This window comes from Myotis myotis, unplaced genomic scaffold, assembly GCF_014108235.1.
Source record: "Myotis myotis isolate mMyoMyo1 unplaced genomic scaffold, mMyoMyo1.p scaffold_m19_p_3, whole genome shotgun sequence".
Lineage (NCBI taxonomy): Eukaryota > Metazoa > Chordata > Mammalia > Chiroptera > Vespertilionidae > Myotis > Myotis myotis.
In genome coordinates this window covers 98,354,216-98,377,060 of record NW_023416335.1, presented here as the reverse complement: position 1 = coordinate 98,377,060, position 22,845 = coordinate 98,354,216, and the positions used below count along the sequence as shown (strand labels likewise).

The 22,845-nt window shown below is 34.8% G+C and overlaps 1 protein-coding gene across 6 annotated transcripts in view; it reads right to left on the bottom strand.

Moving 5' to 3' along the window:
• NBEA (neurobeachin) overlaps positions 1 to 22,845 on the bottom strand; it is a 1,002,985-nt gene that overhangs the window by 796,971 nt on the left and 183,169 nt on the right. For all 6 annotated transcript variants that reach the window (XM_036298874.1, XM_036298876.1, XM_036298877.1 and 3 more), the window contains exons 9-10: positions 21,347 to 21,544; positions 20,617 to 20,750 (exon numbers count right to left, since the gene is read on the bottom strand). In XM_036298874.1, coding sequence (XP_036154767.1) covers positions 20,617 to 20,750; positions 21,347 to 21,544 — 332 coding nt within the window. The remainder of the gene's footprint in view (positions 1 to 20,616; positions 20,751 to 21,346; positions 21,545 to 22,845) is intronic.

Genomic DNA, 22,845 nt, shown 5'->3' with positions numbered 1-22,845 from the left:
CAGTAACCTTAGGTAAGGACTTACCTCTTATCCATCACTATACTTTTGACTTCTCATGATTTTCATATAAATGGAATCACACAATATATAATCTGAGTATGTCATTGACCTCAACATACTGCCTTTGAGATTCACCCAAGTAGTTGCGTACATCAAGAGTTTATTCCTTTTAGCTATTCAATACAATGCCATTGTATGAATGGATTGCAACAATTTGTATACATTTGAATTATATATGTTAATAGAAATTATGAATAGGACTACTATAAACATTCACAAAAGGGTTTTTGTGTGAACAGAGTTTTCATTCATTTCTCACAATCCCATGAGTAGAAAAGTTGAATAATAAAATAAGTGTACATTTAACTTTATAATAAACTGCCTGCCTGCCTGATTGCCCTTAACTGCTTCTGCCTGGCAGCCTGATCGCCCCATAACCGCTCCCCTGCCAGCTTGATTGACGCCTAACTGCTCCCCTGCTGGCCCAATCGCCCCCCAACTGCCCTCCTCTGCCAGCCTGATCACTCACAACTGCCCACCCCTGCCGCAACCCGCCTCCTCTGCTGGGACTAGCCTCTTCCATGCCTCACCATGCAGAGAGGACTCTGGGCCCTGCCCCCGCTGTGAGCGCAGCCACCTTGTGATGACCTTGTACAGGAGGGCCCAAGGGCAACCTAAGCTATTATTAGTACAGAAAAACTACAATAAAAACAATCACAAAAATTCAAACACTTGGAGGTTAAATAGCATGCCATTAAACAATGATTGGGTTACCAAAGAGACCAAAGAAGAAATAAAAAGCATCATGGCAACAAATGACAATGAAAACACAACAATCCAAAACCTATGGGACACAGTGAAAGCAGTCTTGAGAGGGAAGTTCATACCTCTACAGGCCTACCTCAAAAAACAAGAAAAACTTGTAATAAACCATCTAACACTGCAATTTGAAGAATTACAAAGAGAGCAATAAAAAAAAACCCAGAGCAGAAGGAAATAATAAAGATCAGAGGGGAAATAAATGACATAGAGACCAAAAAAAGATCAATGAAACCAAGAACTGGTTCTTTGAAAGTATAAACAAGATTGATGAACCTCTAGCCAGGTTCACCAAGAAGCAAAGAGAGAGGACCCAAATAAAATCAGAAAAGAATGAGTCAAAATAACAACAGACCCCACAAATATGAAGTATCGTAAAAAATATGCTATGAGCAACTCTATTCCAACAAACTAGTTAACGTAGAAGAAATGGATATATTCCTAGAAAAATACAATCTTCCAAAACTCAATCAGGAAAAATCAAACATGTGAATAAGCTGATAACTATGGAGGAAATTGAAGCAGTAATCAAAAAACTTTCAACAAACAAAAGCCCCGGACCAGATGGCTTCACAAGGGAGTTTTATCAAATATTCAAAGAAGAATTAAACCTATCTTCCTCAGATTATTCCAAAAAATTTAAGAGTAAGGAACACTCTCAAACTCTTTCTACAAAGCCAGCATTACACTTATCCCAAAACCAGATAAAGACAACACAAAGAAAGAGAATTATAGGCCAATATCCCTCATGAACATAGATGCCAAAATTCTCAACAAAATTCTAGCAAATCGGATCCAGCAGTACATCAGAAAGATCATACACCATGGGATTTAACCCAGGGATGCAAGGATGGTACAATATCCGCAAATCAATAAAGGTGATACAGCACATAAACAAAATGAAAGATAAAGTCCATATAATCATATCAATTGATGCAGAGAAAGCATTTGACAAAATCCAACACCCTTTTTTGATAAAAACTCTCAGCAAGGTGGGATTAGAAGGCTCATACCTCAACATAATAAAAGCCTTATATGACAAGCCTGCATCCAATATCATACTCAATAGGCAAAAACTAAAACCATTTCCCCTAAGAATAAGAACAAGACAGGCATGTCCACTCTCACCACTCCTGTTTGACATAGTCCTGGAAGTGCTAGCCATGGCGATCAGACAAAGAAGAGAAATAAAAGGCATCCAAATTGAAAAAGAAGAAGTAAAATCGTCATCATTCACAGATGACATGATATTATACATAGAAAATCCAAAGACTCCATCAAAAAAAATACTAGAACTAATAAATGAATTCGGCAAAGTAGCAGGATACAAAATTAACACCCAGAAATCTACGGTTTTTTCATAAGCCAACTAGAGGCCCTATGAACGAATTTCGTGCAAGAGTAGACCTTCACTTGTTATTTGTTGATTTGTTGATGATAGCCATTCTGAAAGGTGTGAGTTGGTACCGCATTGTCATTTTGATTTGCATCTCTCAAATGATTAGTGACTGTGAGCATGTTCTCATATGTTGCTTGGCCTTCCTTATATCCTCTTTCAAAAAGTATATATTTAGTCCCATTGCCCATTTTTTGATTGGGTTGTTTATCTTCCTTTTGTTAAGTTGTATGAGTTCCTTGTAAATGCTGGAGATTAAACCCTTATCAGTGATAACATTGGCAAATATGTTCTCCCATGCAGTGGGCTTTCTTGTTGTTTTCTTGATGGTTACTTTTGCTGTACAGAAACTTTTTTTTTAATGTAATCCCATTTGTTTATTTTCTCTTTAGTTTCCATTGCCCTAGGAGCTGTATCAGTTAAGATATTGCTTAGGTATATGTCTGATATTTTGCAGCCTATAGATTCATCTAATATTTTTATGGTTTTCTGTTTTATGTTTAAATCCATTATCCAATTTTGAGTTTATTTTGTGTATGGTGTATGTTAGTGGTCTAGTTTTATTTTTTTGCATGTATCTTTCCAATTTTCCCAACACCATTTATTGAAGAGACTGTCTTGACTCCATTGTATGTTCATGCCTCCTTAGTCAAATGACAAGTGCTGTTGAGGACGTGGAGAAAAAGGAACCCTCATGCACTGCTGGTGGGAATGCAAACTGGTACAGCCACTGTGGAGAATAGTATGTAGTTTCCTCAAAAAACTAAAAATGGGACTCCCATTTGACCCATAGATCCCACTTCTAGGAATATATTCCAAGAAACTAGAAACACCAATCAGAAAGGATATATACACCCCTATGTTCATAGCAGCACAATTTACAATAGCTAAGATTTGGAAACAGCCTAAGTGCCCATCAGCAAATGAGTGGATTAGAAAACTGTGGTACATCTACACGATGGAATACTATGCTGCGGTGAAAAAGAAGGAATTCTTACCATTTGCAACAGCATGGATGGAGCTGGAGAGCATTATGCTAAGCGAAATAGGCGAGTCATAGAAAGATAAATATCACATGATCTCACTAATTTGTGGAATATAAAGAACATCATAAACCAATGAACAAAAATAGGTACAGACACAAAGAAGCATCGAACAGACTTTCAAACTTCAGCGGAAGGCAGTGGAAGGTTCGGGGGTGGGTAAGAGATCAACCAAAGGACTTGCATGCATACATATAAGCATAACCAATGGACAGACACTAGGGGGGTGAGGGCATGTGCCAGGGAGTGTGAGATGTTGAGGGGAGGTCTATGGGGGAAAAAGGAGACAAACGTACTACTATTTGTAATACTTTAAACAGTAAAAAACAAAAACAAACAAACAAACAAACAAAAACACAACCTAATCATAAGGACTATAAAGTGCTTCCTCCCCCAACATATTTCTAAAGACCTATTTATAGCAATTCCTTTTCCAGGTACATCATGTCTGACTATCAAGGCAAAATTAGAAGGCAATTTCCAATTTAAAAAGACAAATCAAGAATAAGACCCAGATATGGCTGGGATGTTGGAATTAGCAGAATTGGTATTTAAAACAACTATAATTAATATGCTAAGGGTTCTGAATGATAAAAATAGATAGCATGAAAGAACAAAGGGGCAATGCAAGCATAGAAATGGAAATCTTAATTTTAAAAATTTTTTTTAAAGGAAAGGAAATGAAAACTACACCTACGCATATCATTTTCAAATTACAGAAAATCAAAGTTAAACAATTCCTAAAAGGAAAAGACAACTTAAATGTAGCAAAAAGAAGAATGACATCTAACTTTTCCTCAGAAACCATGCAAGCAAAAAGAGAATGGAGTGAAATATTTAAAGCTTCAAGAAAAAAACCCCATCAACTTCAGTACCCTGCAAAACTATCCTTTGAAAGTAAAGAAGAAATGAAGACTCCCAAACAAACAAAAATTGAGGACATTTATTTCTAGTAGAACTGACTTGTGTAAAAATGTTAACAGAAAGTCTTTAAAGAGAAAGAAAACAATATAGGTCAGAAACTTGGATCTACATAAAGAAAGAACACTGAAAAAATAGTAATAAAAATTTCTATTTTTTAATCTAAAGTAATCTGATAAAGTTTGTTCAAAATAACTGTTCAGACAGAACAGTCTTCAAATTAAGGAAAATTAACAAAGATTAAGAAGGGCACTGCATGATGTTAAAAGGGTCAATTTTCTGAATAGACATAAGAATTCTCAAGGTGCAAGAGCATCAAACCAGATGATGCAAAAACTGCTATAACTGCAAGGAGAAAGAAATGAATCTACTATGATAGTTAGAGACTTCAACACTCCTCTCTAATAAAAGGACAAATACAGTAAGGCAGAAAATCAGTATATAGTTGAACTCAATAATACCAACAAACCACTGGAGATAACTGACATCTATACACTACTTCATCCAACAGCAGCAAAATAAGCATTCCTCTCAAGCTCACGTGAAACATTCACTAAGACAGACCACCTTCTGGATCACAAATCACATCTTACAAATTAAAAAAAATAGAAAGCATACAATATCTATACTCAGATTATAGTGAAATTAAGTAGAAATAACAGACAACTAGAAAATCCCATAAGAAGTACAGATTAAACAGCACACTTCTAAATTACACCTGGGTAAAAACGAAATCATAAGATATTAAAAATATTTTAAATGAAATGAAAATAAAAGCACAACTTACCAAATTTGTGGAATGAAATTAAAGCAAGGCATATAGGTAAATTTATAACGTGATATGATATTGACTTATAATAAATACATTTGGTCTTCTTCCCAATTTCTGGCGCAGAGCTCCTAAAGTCCTTGAAATTTTCTAAGTGATCAGAACAATTATAGCTGTCTTTAGTTATGTTAATGAGGTAAATTTTGTAACTTGCCTAAGAATGGGACCTACTTCCTAGTGGAGCTAACCATGTGATTAGTGTGTTGGAACCTTCAGACCTCATCACTCTCCCTAACCTCCAGGCTGCCTACTGTAAGATTTCAACTATATGACCTTATAGGAAAGGCAAATATACGGAGATAATAAAAAGATCAGTACTTTCTAGGAGTGGGATGAACAGACAAAGCACAGAGGATTTTTAGGGCAGGGAAAATGTTTTTTATAACATAATAATGATTAATATATATCATTAGACTTTTGTCAAAACCCAATGCACATGAGAATACACAATACCAAGAGTAAACTCAAAGTATCAACTTTGAGTGACTATGATGTATCAATTTAGTTTAAACCTTGATTAAAAAGTACAATTCTGGTCAGTGATGTTGATAATGTGGTAGAGTATGTATGTGTGGGGAGAAAGAGTATATGGCAGAGCCTTGCAAAATTTTATTGTAAACATTAAACTGCTCTAAAAAATACAATTTTTAACAATAATATAATGATAGGAAATAACTTCAGAGGAATGGAGGAGAGAGAGGCAACCTTGGCCTCTCCCCTGAAATTTCAACAAATTAAGCAACTTTATTTCAACAAAGAATTCCCTGCTCGATACAAAGGCACACTTCAGAGATCCACCCACTGAATAATCTAAAACTGGGCAACCAGGAATAAACAGGGAGACAAAAAGGAAGGAAAGCACAGACTGCTCACAGATGCAGCCCTGCAACGAGGAGTTCAAGGCTCAGTGTGCAGAGGGGAGGAAGCCTGCAATAGCAGGCACTTCCTTCAGCACTGAGGAAAGGAGAGCTGCAGGGGCAGTCTGGCAGGGCCAGTAGTGAGCAGAGCTAACAGTGACTGAGCCAGTAGATGCCTGACAGAGCACAGAGATCTGCCCTGCTATACTCCACTGTCAGGTGGTGTTATTTCAAACAAAGAAACAGAAGCACAGAGCACTGCCAAAATATACACTCCCAAAACTCTCCTCCCATTGCCCTTGGACTCAGGTTGAGGAGCATATTACCTGTAAACCAAGAGCAATTGGAATAGAAGCACTATTTTCCTGATCCCCAGGTGGGGTGCTTGGAGCAGGACCCGACAAAGGTCAGGGGTCACCTATACAGTGAAGGTAATACAATCCTCAACCCAAAGCAGCCTAGCAGTACTATCTTAGAGAAGCCATGGGGGTCAACACTGGAAAACAGTAGAAAGACCTCTTCAGAGGAAGCTGCCAGCAGCCATTAATATAGACAGATAAAATAGCCTAGGTAAACTAGAGCAGTAAATACCATGAATAACCACTATAACACAGATGATTAGAAAGAACATGAAAAATCCCTAGAAAGCAAGCTGGAACACATGGAAATATGTGATATGAATGACAGAGATTGCAAGATTGCAGTTCTAAAAATACGTAATGAGATGCAAGAAAACACATACAGTTAAGTCACTCAGAAAAAAAATCAATGAACAAAATTAATACTTTACCAAAGACATTAAGACTTTTTAAAAACCAATCAGAAGTCCTGGTAATAAAGCATGCAATTAAAGAGATTAAGAGTAAACTACTGAGCAAAGAAAACAGAGCTGACCAGATGGAAGAAAGTATTAGTGATATCAAAGATAGGAGTCTAGAGAAGGCACAGAAGGAAGAGAGACCTGAGCATAAAGACAAATGATAGAGTTCTATAAGAACTATCTGACTCCATCAGAAAAAGCAATATTACAATAACAGGCATTCCAGAGGATGAAGAGAGGAAGAAGGGAATGCAGAGTCTATTCAAACAAATAGTGGATGAGAACTTCCCAAACCAATAGAAAGAACTAGATCCTTCAATCCAAGAATCAAACAGAATACCTGGTTACCTCAATCCAAAGAGGCCCTCTCCAAGACACTGATTTTAAAACTGTAAAAAATTAATGACAAAGAAAAAATTCTCAAAGCTACCAAGAAAAAAGAAGGAAAAAATTCTCAAAGCTATAAAGGAAAACCCATTAGAATTTCATCTGACTAGTCAGCAGAAACTCTACAAGGAAGAAGAGAAACCAAATATTCAAATGTCTGAAAGAGAGAAATTGCCAGCCATGAATAATACGGGCAGCAAAATTATCCTTTAAATATGAAGGAGAAATAAAGATGGTCCAAGACATACAGAAGCTGAGGCATTTAATCACCAGAAAACCTCCACTGCAGGAAATACTCAAAAGAGTTACTCTACATTAAACAAAGAACAGAAGGTCACAAACTACAAGTAAGGTCACCAAAAGAGTCACAGTATAAATAGGGATAATTTGTGACAACAAAAACATAAAAGGGGAGAGGAGTTAGGGTCTGAACTGGCAAAGGAGGATGAATTTCACCTACACTCAAAAGAAAAACTACTATGGTATATATGAACTTTATTTTTAATAAACCTAACTAGAGGCGCAGTGCATGAAATTCATACACTGGCAGGGGGAGGGGGTGTCCCTCAGCCCAGCCTGCACCCTCTCCAATCTGTGACCCCTCAGGGGATGTCCGACTGCCATTTTAGGCACAATCCCTGTGGGACTGGCAGTTAGACATCCCTCTCACAATCTAGGACTGCTGGCTTCCAACCACTCACCTGCCTGCCTGCCTGATTGCCCCTAACTGCTTCTACCTGCCAGCCTGATCACCCCCTAACCACTCCCCTGCTGGAACAATCGCCCCCAACTGCCCTCCCCTGCCGGCCTGATTGCCCCCAACTCCCTTCCCCTGACTGCCAGGTCACCCCTAACTGCCCTCCCTTGCAGGACTGGTCACCCCTAACTGCCCTCCCCTGTCAGCCTGATCACCCATAACTGCCCTCCCCTGCCAACCATCTTGTGGCTGTGGGTGTCACCATCTTTGACGGTGTGGCAGTCAATTAGCATATTCCCTCCTTATTGGCTGTGGGCAACAGCATCTTTGAGGGCAGGTCAGTCAATTAGCATATTCCCTCCTTATTGGCTGTGGGCACTGCCATCTTTGAGGGCGGGGCAATCAGTTAGCATATTCCCTCCTTATTGGCTGTGGGTGCCGCCATCTTTGAAGGTGGAACAGTCAATTAGTATATTTCCTCCTTAGTGGCTGTGGGCTCCACCACCTTTGCAACAGTGTGAGGGTCAATTAGCATATTCTTGCTTTATTGGATAGGATGGTAACCACCCACAAAAATCTTCAAAACATGACACAAAGCTTAAAAAAAGAGGAAATAAAGAAGTATGGAATACTACCAAACAAAAACACAAAGGAAAAAGAACCAATGGGGGCACAGAGCTACCAGAAAACAAAAGATAAAATGGCCATAGGAAATTCTCAAACATCAATAATTACCCTAAGTGTAAATGGCCTGAATTCACTCATAAAGAGGCACAGAGTAGCTGAATGGATCAAAAAACGAAACCCAACCAAATGCTGCCTACAAGACACACATCTAAGCTGAAAGGACAAAGGTAGATGTAAAGTAAAAGGGTGGAAAATTATTCTCCAAGCAAATTAACATCCACAAAAAAGCAGGTTTAGACATACTTAAATCTGACAAAATAGATTTCAAGATAACAAGAGACAAAGATGGAAACTTTATAATGATAAAGGGAACATTACATCAAGAAAACATATCACCTCTTAATATATATGCACCCAACCAGAGAGCACCGATATATATAAAACTACTACTTATAGAGCTAAAGGGAGAAACACATCAAAACATAATCATAGTCGGGGACCTTAATACTACATTGACAGTTCTAGATATATCAATCAAACAGAAAATCAATAATGAAATGTAGGCCTTAAATGACACACTAGACCAAATAGACATAATTGATATTTATAGAACCTTTCATCCCAGAACATCAGATTACACATTATTCTCCAGTGCACATGGAACATTCTCAAGGATAGACCATATGTTAGGTCACAAAACTCACATCAACAAATTCAAGAAGACTGAAATTATATCAAGCATATTCTACAACCACAATGTCTTGAAGTTAGAAATCAACTGCAAAAGGAAGTAAAGAAACCAACAAATATGTGGAGATTAAACAACATACTACTAAAAAAAACTGACTGGGTCAAATAAGAAATGGAAGAGGAGATCAAGATCAAAAGATATATAGAGACAAAGGAGAATAACAATACAACACATCAAAACATCTGGGATGCAGCAACAGTAATAATAAGAGGGAAGTTTATATCATTACAGGCTTATCTCAAGAAACAAGAGAAATATCAAGTAAACAACCTAACATCACATCTTAAAGAACTAGAAAAGAAGAACAAAAGCAACCCGAAGTCAGCAGAAGGAAATAATATAAATTAGGGCAGAACTGAATGAAATAGAGAATAAAATAACTATACAAAAATTTAATAAAACAAAGAGCTGGTTCTTTAAAAACATTAATAAAAATTGAGAAACCCCTGGTTAGACTCACTAAGAAAAAAAGGGAAAAGACCCATGTAAACAAAATCTGAAATGAAAGAGAAGACTTCCCCACAGACATCACAGAAATAAAAAGGATTACATTAGAATATTAAGAAAGATTATATGCCACCAAATTCAATAAACCAGAAGAAATGGAAAAGTTCTTAAAATATATAACCTTCCTAGACTAAATCATGAGGAACTAGAAAACCTAAATAGACCAATCAGCAGTGAGGAAATTGAAACAATCATCAAAAACCTCCCCAAAAAAGAACATTCCAGGACCAAATAGCCAAATGTTCAAAGATTTAAAACCTATCCTTCTCAAAAAACTGAAGAAGAAGCAATATTTCTTAACACATTTTATGAGGCCAATATAACCCTGATACCAAAACCTGGCAAATATAACACAAAGAAAGAAAACTACAGACCAATATCTAGGATTAATACAGATACAAAAATCTTCAACAAAATACTAGGAAATCAAATACATAAAAAACATAATACAACATGATGTAGTAAGATTTATTCCAGGTGCACAAGGAGGGTTCAACAGACACAAATCAATCAATGTAATACACCATATTAACAAAAGAAAGGATAAAAATCCTATGATTTTATCAATAGATACAAAAAAAAGCATCTGAAAAGACACAACATACATTTATGATTTAAACACTCAAAATAGGAATAGAAGGAAAGTATCTCGAAATAATAAAGGCCATATGTGATAAACCGTCAGCTAATATCATACTCAATGGTGAAAAACTGAAAGCTTTTCCTCCAAGATCAGGAACAAGACAAGGATGTCCACTCTCACCACTCTCATTCAACATAATGCTGGTAGTCCTAGCCAGAGCAATAAGGCAAGAGAAAGAAATAAAAGGCATCCGAATAGGGAAGGAAGAAGTAAAACTGTCACTCTTTTCGAAAGATTTGATTCTATATATAGAAAAACCTAAAGACTCCACCAAAAACTATTAGAAACAACAAACAAATACAGTTGCAGGATACAAAAGCAATATGCAAAAATCCATTGCCTTCCTAACAACAAAACATCAGAAAAAAGAAATGTAAAAAACAACAACAAAAAAACCTTCCTTTTGCAACTAAAATCAAAGAATAAAAATACCTGGAAATAAACTTAACAAAGAACATGAAAGACCTATATACTGACAATTACTAAAAGAGAGTGAAAAAGACACAACAAAATGGGAAAATATCACATGTTCTTGGATTAGAAGAATCAATATAGTTAAAAATGGCCTTATTACCCAAAGCAACATACAGATTTAATGCAATCATCATCAAAATCCCAATGTCATTTTTTAAAGAAATAGAACAAGAAATCATTAGATTTGTATGGAACCATAAAAGACCCCAAAGAGCAAAAACAATCCTGAGAAAAAAAAGAATGAAGCTGGAGGTATCACACTAAGTTCAAATTATACTACAGAGCTATGGTAATCAAAACAGCATGATATTGGCAGAGATCACAGATCAATGGAACAGAATAGAGAATCCAGCTATAAAACCACATGTATGTGAACAGATAATTATTGAAAAAGAAGTCAGAAACACACAATGGAGTAAAGTTAGTCTCTTCAATAAATGATGCTGAAAAAACTGAAAAGGCACACGCAAAGGAATGAAACAGGATTACAGTTTGTCCCCAGGTACAAAACTTAATTCAAAATGGATCAAAGACCTACATTTAAGACCTGAAACAATAAGGTATATTGAGGAAAATATAGGTACCAAACTTATGGACCTTGGTGGTAGAGAACATTTACTAACTTGACCCCAAAGGCAAGGGAAGTAAAGGCAAAAATAAATGAATGGGACTGTATAAAATTAAAAAGCTTCTGAACTGCGAAAGAAATGACAAAAAACAAACAAACAAAAAATCAAAACAAAGAGGCAGCCAACCAGATGGGAGATGATATTTCCAAACAATAGCTTTAACAAAAGTTTCATTTCTAATAAAGAACTCATAAAACTCAACACCAAACAAAACAACCCAGTAAAAAGTGGGCAGAAAACCTGAAAATACACCTCTGCCAAGAAGACACATCAACAGTCAATAGATACATGAAAAGATGTTCAACCTCATTAGCCATTAAGAAAATACAAATCAAAACTACAATGAGATACCACCTCACGCCTGTTAGAGCAGCCATTATCAACAAGACAAGCAATAACAAGTGTTGGTAAGGTTGTGGAAAAAAGGGTTGGGAATGTAGACTGGTAGAGCCACTATGGAAAACAGTCTGGCAGTTCCTCAAAAAACTAAGAATAAAGTTATCATATAACCCAGCAATCCCTCTTCTGGATATCTACCCCCAAAACTGGAAATTTGCAAAGATATATGCACTCCTATGTTCACTACAGCATTATTCACAGTGGCCAAGACATGGAGACAACCAAAGTGTCCTTTGATAGAGGATTGGATAAAGAAGATGTGGTACCCATACACAATAGACTACTACTCAGCTCTAAGGAAGGATAAAATACTGCCATTTGCAACAACATGGATGGACCCTGAGAATATTATGCTAAGTATAATATGTCAGTCAGAAAAAGTTAAGAACTATGTGACTCCACTCATATGTGGGTATAAAACTGAAACTTGTGAGCACAAACAGCAGTGTGGTGGTTGCCAGAGGGAAGTAGGTGGGGGGACAAGGGAATCCTAATATATGGTGACAGGAGAAGATTTGACTTTGGATGGTGGGCACATGGTGCAATATACAGATCTTACCACACCTGAAACCTATTTGGTCATGTCAACCAATGTCACCCTAATAAATTTACTTAAAAAAAGGGGAAAAGAATGATAAAGTTTAAAAGTAAAAAAAGTTAAAAGCAACAGAAACTGTGCAGACTTCTGAGAAGGTTATGAGTTTTATTTGTGGCATTTTGAGTTTGAGATATTTTACATATGGTTTGGGTATAGGAGTGGAAAGCTTTGGGAGCTGTCAACTTAGATAACAAGACCATGAACCTAGAAACAAATTAAAATAAAAGCCAAGACCTGGCCAGTTTGACTCAGTGAACAGGGCATCGGCCTGAGGACTGAAGAGTCCCTGGTTTGATTTTGGTCAAGGGCACATGTCTAGGTTGCAGGCTTGATCTTCAGTTAGGAATATGCATGAGACAGCCAATCAATGATTTTCTCTCATTACTGATGTTTCTATCGCTGTCTCCCTCTCTTTTCCTCTCTGAAATCAATAAAAAGATATTTTAAAAAAATAAAAGACCATATAACCCCAATACTAAATTAACCACAACCTCCTAATGATGCCCTGTTAATTTTTTTTTTTTTTATAGATTCCACTCACTGCACATAATGGTCATCAATTCTAGGAGAAAGGAAGGAAAGAGCCTAAATACCTGGGAGACTCAGTATTATACCCACTTTTTCATTAAAAATATTCTGAAGTTTTGAGATTAAATCATAAATATTTAGGCATACGACAATATTCCTTATAAAAACAAATAATACTAATTTTCTTTTTAGACTGTATGATTACCATAAAATTAAAATAAAGCAATTTACTTATTTTCAAAAGAATTTTAATGACATAGAGAAGTTAAAAGAAATTAATACTATTCCGTAATAAAATAACAATACCTTCTGTAACAAGATATGATTGGAATATTGAATGACAGATGATGTAGATACGCAAACTAGAGGAAAATGAAAGCATGAAGTGCATTAAAGATTATGTGTTGTAAACTAAAACAGCACAAAGTAACATAGCATTAAAATAGATTTCACTAAATTTAAAGGAAATGTTTTATTGAAGAGTTATTGTAGAAAAATAATTACTTATGAAAAACACTATAAATTACATAAGTACTATAAGCTTTATTATTAGATAGCCTCTGTACAGATTTCTTGGAATAAAAATGACTTGCCTAACAAAGAAGAGAGAACAATTTGAACATCACATTAAAATGTCCCTATGTGTCAGGCAAAATGCTTACTGTACTTTATTTTTCACTCTGTACAAATTAATTTGCTCAGTGAATTCAATGTAAGTTATATTTTACCCTCATTAAATCTCACTACACAAATTATTAAATTTTCTCCTCTAATAATAGTATCACAATACTTCAAAGGCACTTTTTGTGTCTCATGGGAAAGAATATTTTCATTACTAACTTAGTAATCTTTACAAAACAGGCAAACCAACAAATATGCATACTAAGGAGTGACAGATGTACATTTCTGAAAACTATAAAAAAGTAATATGATTTGATAGGTATATGTTCAAAAATATTTAAAAACTTTGGAAACTTAAATAGTAATTATCTTCTATATATATGAGCAACAACCTCCACAGGAAAGACAACCATTACAAGTAAGTATTTATCTCACTTATTTTGCTTACTGAAAGCAATCATATTTCATTTTTTATATCTGTTGGTCTAAAATTAGATAATCAAATTTTGACATTATGTACATACTAGGCACTTTTCCTTGAACAAGAATTCAGGAAACATAGGCAGAAGAAAGATTTTTATGTCACTGTGAAGTTTAAGAAAAAATCTGTATTAGGTAGTTACACACTGAAATGTTGAAATTTTCAGGTAATTTTGTTGGTTTGCATATAACTAGTTCTAACTAGGACTTTACTATGAAACCTTTAATTATTAAGGGGACTACTTAATTATTAAGGAGGCTATAAAGTTCAAGATAATTACTGTAATAATTGGTTAGCAAGATATTTTGGGGGGGGAGAAATCTTGATTTAAGTTCACTAACCAAATTAATGAGCCATTAATATTCATATTACCAGAGTATTCTCAATGACAGCATTATTAACATCAATGTGTTAAGGGATTCTCTAAGTTATTTTTTTTCAGAGAGTAGAAGGGAGGGAGGGGTTAGAAAGAGAGAAAAGCATCCATGTGAGACACATCCATTGGTTGCTTCCTATAAGTACCTCAAGTGAGGACTGGGAGCAAACCCACAACCCAGGTACACATCCTTAACTGGGAATGGAACCCAATACCCTTCAGTGCACAGGCTGATCTTCTAACCACTGGGAAAAACCGGCTAGGGCAAATCTTTTTATGCATTATATTCTGTCAGGCAGTCTATTAAACTACATGTCTCATAATAAAAATAAAACAAAAAAAACTTTGCTGAGAAAAATATTTATATACTTCTGATTATTTAAGTTATCACTTGAAATTCATTTTGGTTTATATAATTTATCAGAGGTAAAATAGCATTAAAATAAGTTTTAGTACTACAAGATTGTATCACATCAATAGACTTACCAATATTTACTGAGGAAGGAAAGAAAACTCATCAAATGCCTACTATATACCAGGAACTCTGACACTTTACATATACTATCTTATTTAAATGCATACTACAATAAAGTAAAGTTGGTATTATTAAAATCATTCCACAGCTGGCAAAACTGATTCTCAGTGTTGTCTGTAGTGGTTTCCAATGAAGGCTCTCGAGTCAGTCTTTCAGGAATAGTGCCCTGGTTCTAATCTACTACCACTTGGGTCTCTGGGACCTTGAGCAAGCTACTGAATTTTTCCCTCCCTCATCAGCAAAACAGAATTAAAACAGACAATATAATTACAAACAGTGACTGGCACATAGTGAGTTATCAATAAACACCATGCGCTGCTGCTACTACTACTACTACTACTACTACTACTACTACTACACACCCTCAGACATTACCATCTCCTAAGATCAGATAGTACATAACAAAACATCAGTTTGTCTTAATCTGTATTACACCTAAAGAAGATCTGCTCATCACATCACACTGTCTCTAATGAAAACTACTCTTTTCATGTTTTTTGTCTGTCATGTTAATCCTCACCTGAGGAAGATTTTAGATAGAGTGGAAAGGAGAGAAGGAGGGAGGGAGGAGAGAGGGGAGGAGGGGGGAGGGAGGGAGAAAGGGGGGAGAGAGAGAGAGAGAGAGAGAGAAAGAGAGAGAGAGAGAGAGAGAGAGAGAGAGGAGAGACACATCTATGTGAGAGAGACACATCGAATGATTGCCTCCAGGATACACTCCAACTGGAGCCAGGTATGGAAGCTACAACCGAGGTACCTTCCCTTGACCAGGAATCAAACCCACAACCCTATGCTCTAACCACTGAGTAAAACTGTCCAGGGCTTCATATATTTTTAACTGCTTAACATAAAAAGCTTATTTATACCTTGAGTCAAAAAATATATTTTTTCAAAGTAAGTTCTTAAGTCACATGATGAGGAAGATTTATTCTATTTTGTATCATCCATAGAATTTAATAACATACATTCTTAAAAAGAAGGGGTGTAGGCCGAATTTAAGAATATGTCATTTGGCCCTGACCAGTTTGGCTCGATGGATAGAGCATCGGCCTGCGGACTGAAGGGGCCCAGGTTCGATTCCGGTCAAGGGCATGTACCTTGGTTGTGGGCACATCCCCAGTAGGGGGTGTGCAGGAGGCAGCTGATCGTGTTTCTAACTCTCTATCCCTCTCCCTTCCTCTCTGTAAAAAATCAATAAAATATATTAAAAAAAAAAGAATATGGCATTTGTATTCAATGTGTATGATAATCCAAATCAAAGGAAAATGAAATTTCTAATATACTGAGTCACTCTTAGACACAAAATACAGACGATATGATTATGTCAAGATTAGAGTTATACTTGTTGAGATAATTTATTAATCTGCTCATTATTTTGTTTATTTATTTTTTATATTTTACTTATTTTTTACAGAGAGGAAGGGAGAGGGATAGAGTTAGAAACATCAATGAGAGAGAAACATCGATCAGCTGCCTCCTGCACACCCCCTACTGGGGATGGGCCCGCAACCAAGGTACATGCCCTTGACCAGAATTGATTCTGGGACCCTTCAGTCCGCAGGCCGACATTCTATCCACTAAGCCAGTGGTTGGCAAACTGCGGCTTTCGAGCCACATGCGGCTCTTTGGCCCCTTGAGCGTGGCTCTTCCACAAAATACCACGTGCGGGCACGCACATACAGTGGGATTGAAACTTCGTGGCCCAGACGCAGAAGTCGGTTTTCGGCCTGGGCGAGTCTATTTTGAAGAAGTGGAGTTAGAAGAACTGGGGGATGTCGGTCGGTGGGGCAATGGGAAACGCGGTGCAGGCGTATTTATTAAATGTCTAGTGAAAGGCAATTTGCATAGTTACTGCTCTCAATATTCACTTGACTGAGAAAGATCAACCAGTACAACATAAAATACTACTAGTCCCCAAGGAATGATAAAACATCCAAATAGCTTTGGTCACTTGGGCAGTATTACTCAAGGTGATCATGCTGATTGAGAATCATTATGAACAGGATAAAATCACAACTGTGACTACAGATTGGCCTCATTTACTTACTAAAACCAGATCACATCAACAATACTGTATGTGTTGCCACATGTTAGTTAACTCAGTTCAAGAGTATTTATCTACTCCTTTGTTGGTTAGCTATTTTATGCCATGCTAATGGCTAGCTACATGTTAAAATAAGAGTCTGTAAAAAATATTGTATCTAAAGATGTAGAGTAAGAGGATAGCTATACAAAATCCAAAAACCAACTAAAGAAAATCATCTTAAGCCAGTCCAAGCTTTTGTTTGACCTGGTGTTTTATGTTTGACTCTGTTCAAAACTTGAGTTCATGCCCAGCCAGCATGGCACAGTGGCAGGTCATGGCTTGATTCCTGGTCAGGGCACATGCCTGGGTTGCAGGCACCATCCCCAGTGGGGGGGGGGGGGGGGGGGGGCGGCATGCAGGAGGCAGCTGATAGATGATTGATGTTTCTATCTCTCTCTCCCTCTCTCTTCCTCTCTGAAATCAATAAAGATATATATATATATATATATATATAGAGAGAGAGAGAGAGAGAGAGAGAGAGAGAGAGAGATAGATATATAGACATATATCTATATATATTTAAAAACTTGAGTTAAAGTCCTCAATTTTAAGCCACTCTATCTAAAAAATGGATAGAATCATTCAAAAGAAGTTTTGATAATTACAACTAAAATTCAAAATAAAAGTATACTTAAATAAGTAGAAAGAAGTTCAAATATAAAACAATATGGCCCCTATAACAACTAATTCTTAAGAGAGATAATATATAATCTTTTAAATATAAAACCATAGTATTTTAAATAATCTTGTAGATCCCCTAGCCCACACTCATAATAACAAAACCATCATGTACTGAGTGATTAGTATTTTAAGCTATATATTTTTATCGCATTTAAGCTAAATAATCCAGTAAACTACTAATACCGCTATCTTATAATGGTGGAAACTGAAGCACAAAAAACGGTAATAACACACTCAGCATTACACTAATAATAAATAGTAAACTTCAGATTTGAACCCAAGTCTGGCACATATATAACAGCTATAGTACGAAGCCTTTATGATAAAACAAGCCACAAAAACTCTCTTAACAAATAAAGCCTACTTTTAAAGGCTCCAGGAAATAAGATTATCCTTTCAATAAATTATTTTAATCCTAAGCCCTTTATATCCAGTAAAAGTCATCAAAGTTTATAACAATGGCACAGTAGTACCAATAAAGGTTAAGTCTTATTGAAAAAGAAAAAAATTATTAAAAATGACTACTGAGTGGAGGAAAGTACATGGGGCCAAAAATGCTTCAACTTGAAACACAGAAGGCAAATAACTTATTTTAGAGATTTGCTCAATTTCTCCAAAATGTGATTAAGAATTAGGTAATATTGTAATTTTTGGCATGTATTTCATTTGTGAACAAATTTTTTTAAAAAAATAGAGTCTATTGTATTTTATCTGGAAGATTTAAAAACTTCAAATAGATTTTGATTCCCACACAATATTTTTATGCTGACTAAAAATAAAATATAGGCTATTTCAAGGTCTCATTCATAAATATGGATTTATTATTTTCCCAGAAAACATGAAATTCTAATAATGCTTACCCTATCCTATAGCTAAGACTCTGTGTTCTTCAAATAGAGAGAGAAATTCCATTTAACAACTTGCATGTAACATTTAAAACCCAAAGCCCATATTGCTGATGTACACACATCTATAATGTTCACTTCAAAACTTTAAATGACAAAAGATTATATTACTGATGCACACAACTGTCCACAAATAAGTGAACCTCAGACATCAAGGGCTTTTAACACAATTAACAAAAAATAGTAATTATGTTTCATCTGGTAAGAATTCAAAAAAGCACAGAGTAGCTTGGAATTGTGTATGTATTATTATTAAAAAGGAGAGTGATACCTGTATGTTCTCTATTGGCTATAAACTAAGAACATACATATCACTGAAAAAGCTTAAGTTATTTATTACAGAGAAAATTTAAAATGAATTATATAAAGTAACTTGAAACAAACAAATCAAAATGAAAATCATAATGCTGAGCCTTTACACTATCTTTTATCCCCATAATAAAATAAATACAATTTAAATACCAAAATATAATGTAAAAACTAAAATGAGTTTTAATGACAGGCAATAAAAAAAAAACCATGTGTGTTAGATGAATGAACCAGATAAACTGTTAAGTATAATTTTAGCACTAAGATTTTATTAATAGCTATTCATAAAGATGTAAGTTATTGTGGATAATTTTAGTTATAACATTTCAAACTGCATAATCTTCCTAATATTTCTTTTTCAAGCAAAATAATTCCATTTCAGGTTAAAATAATTATAGACTTAATATTAATTTCATAAGGAATATTAAAATTACACATGGAGTTTTCTACTGGCTACCTCATCTTCAACTTTTTTTTTTCATAGCGCTTAATAAGTTTTTAATTACTAATCATAATGTGTACTGGATTACTTAGATAATAAAGATAAAACATTTTTAATTGAAATTCAGGACTGGAATTTAAAGTTTTATTTTTCCAAAATGCTGATCTGCCTCCCAAAGAAATTATTTAAGACCTCATACAAAAGTGGTATGATAACAGGACATGACCTCAGGATTCCATGTCACTTCAAAACTTCAATCTTTATACTGTACTGATATGAAAGAAAGCATGACCTATGAATGGGAGCTGAACTTTATAAAGGTACAGATAATATCTGTATTTACATTTATACACACAGGGACAATATTAATAGCAATAATACAACAGAATTTTGTTAACAGCTAGATTAGATAATAACTATGAGAAAGTCATGTTATATTTCAGTGGACTTTAAATTTTCCCATCTTTGCTTCATTCACTAGTTTTTTCATCAATTCAAAAATGAAGGATTTTATGTGCATACTAATGAAGCATTCCTATATTACTTTTGAAGTAGAAATTAATGTTTGCCTATAAAACTTTCCCCTTAAATTCTCTAAACATAGCAATGTACACAGCCAAAATAGCTGTTAAAATTCACATTTAACTTCTTACATATATGATTCTAAGATATGATTAAATCAGAGTTTTATGCATGAGATATTTTTAATAAAAAGGAGGGAAGCTACAAAAACAGAAATAAACCTACTTAGAAGATACTGAATTTTTATAGACACAGATATGCCACTGGTTAGATTTGGGCTCTCAAACATGAACTATATATAAAGAAAAGCTAATGTCTGTGCTACTCTTATGATAACAGCATTATAAAATAATACCAGTATTTAAATTATGTAACTGTTATTAAATATTATTCTTAAAAATAAACTTTACCCTAATAATTTCATTTAACCTGACAGGATTTCTCATGGACAATCCAATCTATGAGTATTTGCAAAGAATAATGTTGAGAGTAATATTTTTCCTCAGCTGCATAATGTAATCACTATGTTTCATCTGGTAAGAATTTTTTATTTATAATGAAGGAAGTCACTCCTCTTTAGGGTTAAATATGTATCTGCCTTACTCCTAAAAAAATTTTATTCAAACTCTAAAAATAAAACCCAAATATTATAATACATTTATACAATACCGAGTATACCAGGTGTAATCTAAGTAAGTAAAAAATGTAAGAAATTACACATTAAAAAAAAACTTACCAGACAGTTGTTTCCACTTGACTGTCATTGAGCTGTCGATTGTCCAGTTGGGCAAAAAGTGGGAAAAGCACTTGAATCCCTCCAATTGAATGAATTGCACTATGAATTGAATGTGTTACTATAGCTTTCACATCCTACATTCAGAAAACAAAAATGTTGATAACATTTCTGAAGCATAATATTATCACTATTTCCTTGTTCCAAATAACTTCAAATACAATTAAATAACATTAGCTAGACATTTTAAAAACTTTCAATTATACAATTTTTGATGCTGATATAAAATAGAAATTTGAAATCTAAGTTGAGAGATTTTTTACACTAAAAATATGAAGCTATAAATCAAGAGATTTTTATAATAAGAAATACTGTTAATGGATTTAAAGATACTCAAGGAATTTTATGTTAGGAAGATATACACTACTGTTATTAAACCAAAGTATATTTTTATATTAACAACATCTGTTCAGTTAACCAACTGATTTTATTTCAAAGGCTATAGAAGATACGAGATCAGAAATGACAGATATCCTATTAAGGAGACAAGTCCAAGGTAAAGTATATTGCCCAAAAAAGGGAAGAAGGAAAAAAATGTCATTCAAAGAACCAGAAAACCAAAAAGAAAAACAAAGAGTAGTTGTAGATTTATAGATGAACAATGTTTAATATGTAAAATAAAAATACTGTTAACCAGGATGAGAACATGAAAACTAAGTTACTATTCACCCACCTGGAGCATTAAAGCATGTGGGGAATGCACAAAAATTGATGCGTTTTCCTTTGGTGAGGATTCCAGGCATAGTTGAGCATCAGTGGCCTTGGCATTATATGTAAATGCAATACTAGTTGCAAGTTTTCCATCATATAGAACCTGTTTATGATGTTCTGCCAAATGAATATCACTCTCAGATTTAAACTTGAAGGTGCTCTGAAAAAATAAAACTAAGTTAAATACTCATTTTAAAGGCAATACACAATAAAACCCTAAAGTTTTAAAGAACAGAAACATTCAAGGTAAAATACTTGTTGTGACCTTTCCACGCATTAATCAATGGTATTATATTATTCTGTTATTCTCACTTCAGTTCTGTAAGAGTTAAATTTTATTACGCTAATAAACACATCTTTATTTTATCATTCTTATTGTTTTTAGTATAAACTGTTTTTATTAGAAAACATATAAAACCAGATGATATTAAATGTAAATACAATTTTACTTTAATACTCTATAACATAAATTTTTCTTGTTACTACTTTCAAGTGTACACACACACACACACACACACACACACACACACAGTGGCTGGCACATGAATAACTGCTATGCAAGTTTATCAACATATTGAATACCAACGTTACTCCACAAAAGCCTAATTAATCCCAAACAAGAAATTCATGTTATCACCTGTTGGAATGGCTATTATAAAAAAGACAAATAAGAACAAGTGTTGGGGCGGTTGTAGAGAAAAGGGAACCCTCCAATTCACTGACACTGGGAATGTAGACTGGTACAGCCACTATGGAAAACAGAATAGCAGTTCCTCAAAAAACTAAGAATAAAGTTAGCATATGACCCAGCAATCCTCTCCTGGGCATCTACCCTGAAAACTGGAAAACAAGTATTTGCATTGTACATATGCACCCCTGTGTTCATTGCAGCATTATTCACAGTGGCCAAGACATGGAGATAACCAAAATGTCCTTTGATAGGACTGAATAAAAAAGATGTGGTGCATATGTACAATGGAATACTATTCAACCATAAGAAAAAAACAAAATACTGCCATTTGTGACAACATGGATGAACCTATTATGCTAAATGAAATCAATCAATCAGGAAATCCTAAGAACCATATGATTTCACTCATATGTGGGATATTAAATTGAAACTTGTGGACACAGACCGCAGTGTGCTGGTTACCAGAGGGAAAGGAGTGGGAAGGTGGTGGGGGGTGGAGATGAGCCTAATATATGGAGACAGGAGATGGTTTTGTTTGAGGGATGGGCACACACTACAATATACAGATCTTATATCACAGAAAAGTAAACTTGAAACCTATATGGTCCTATTAACCAATGTTAACCCAATAAATTTGATAAAAACTTTTTAAAAAAGATTATAAACTTAAGAAAAAACGTATTACCACTTTAAATAAGAGAAAAAATAAAAATATACCAGCTGTAATAAGAAAGGTATTGTTAGAAATGGTTAAAATTTCTCTGCAGATA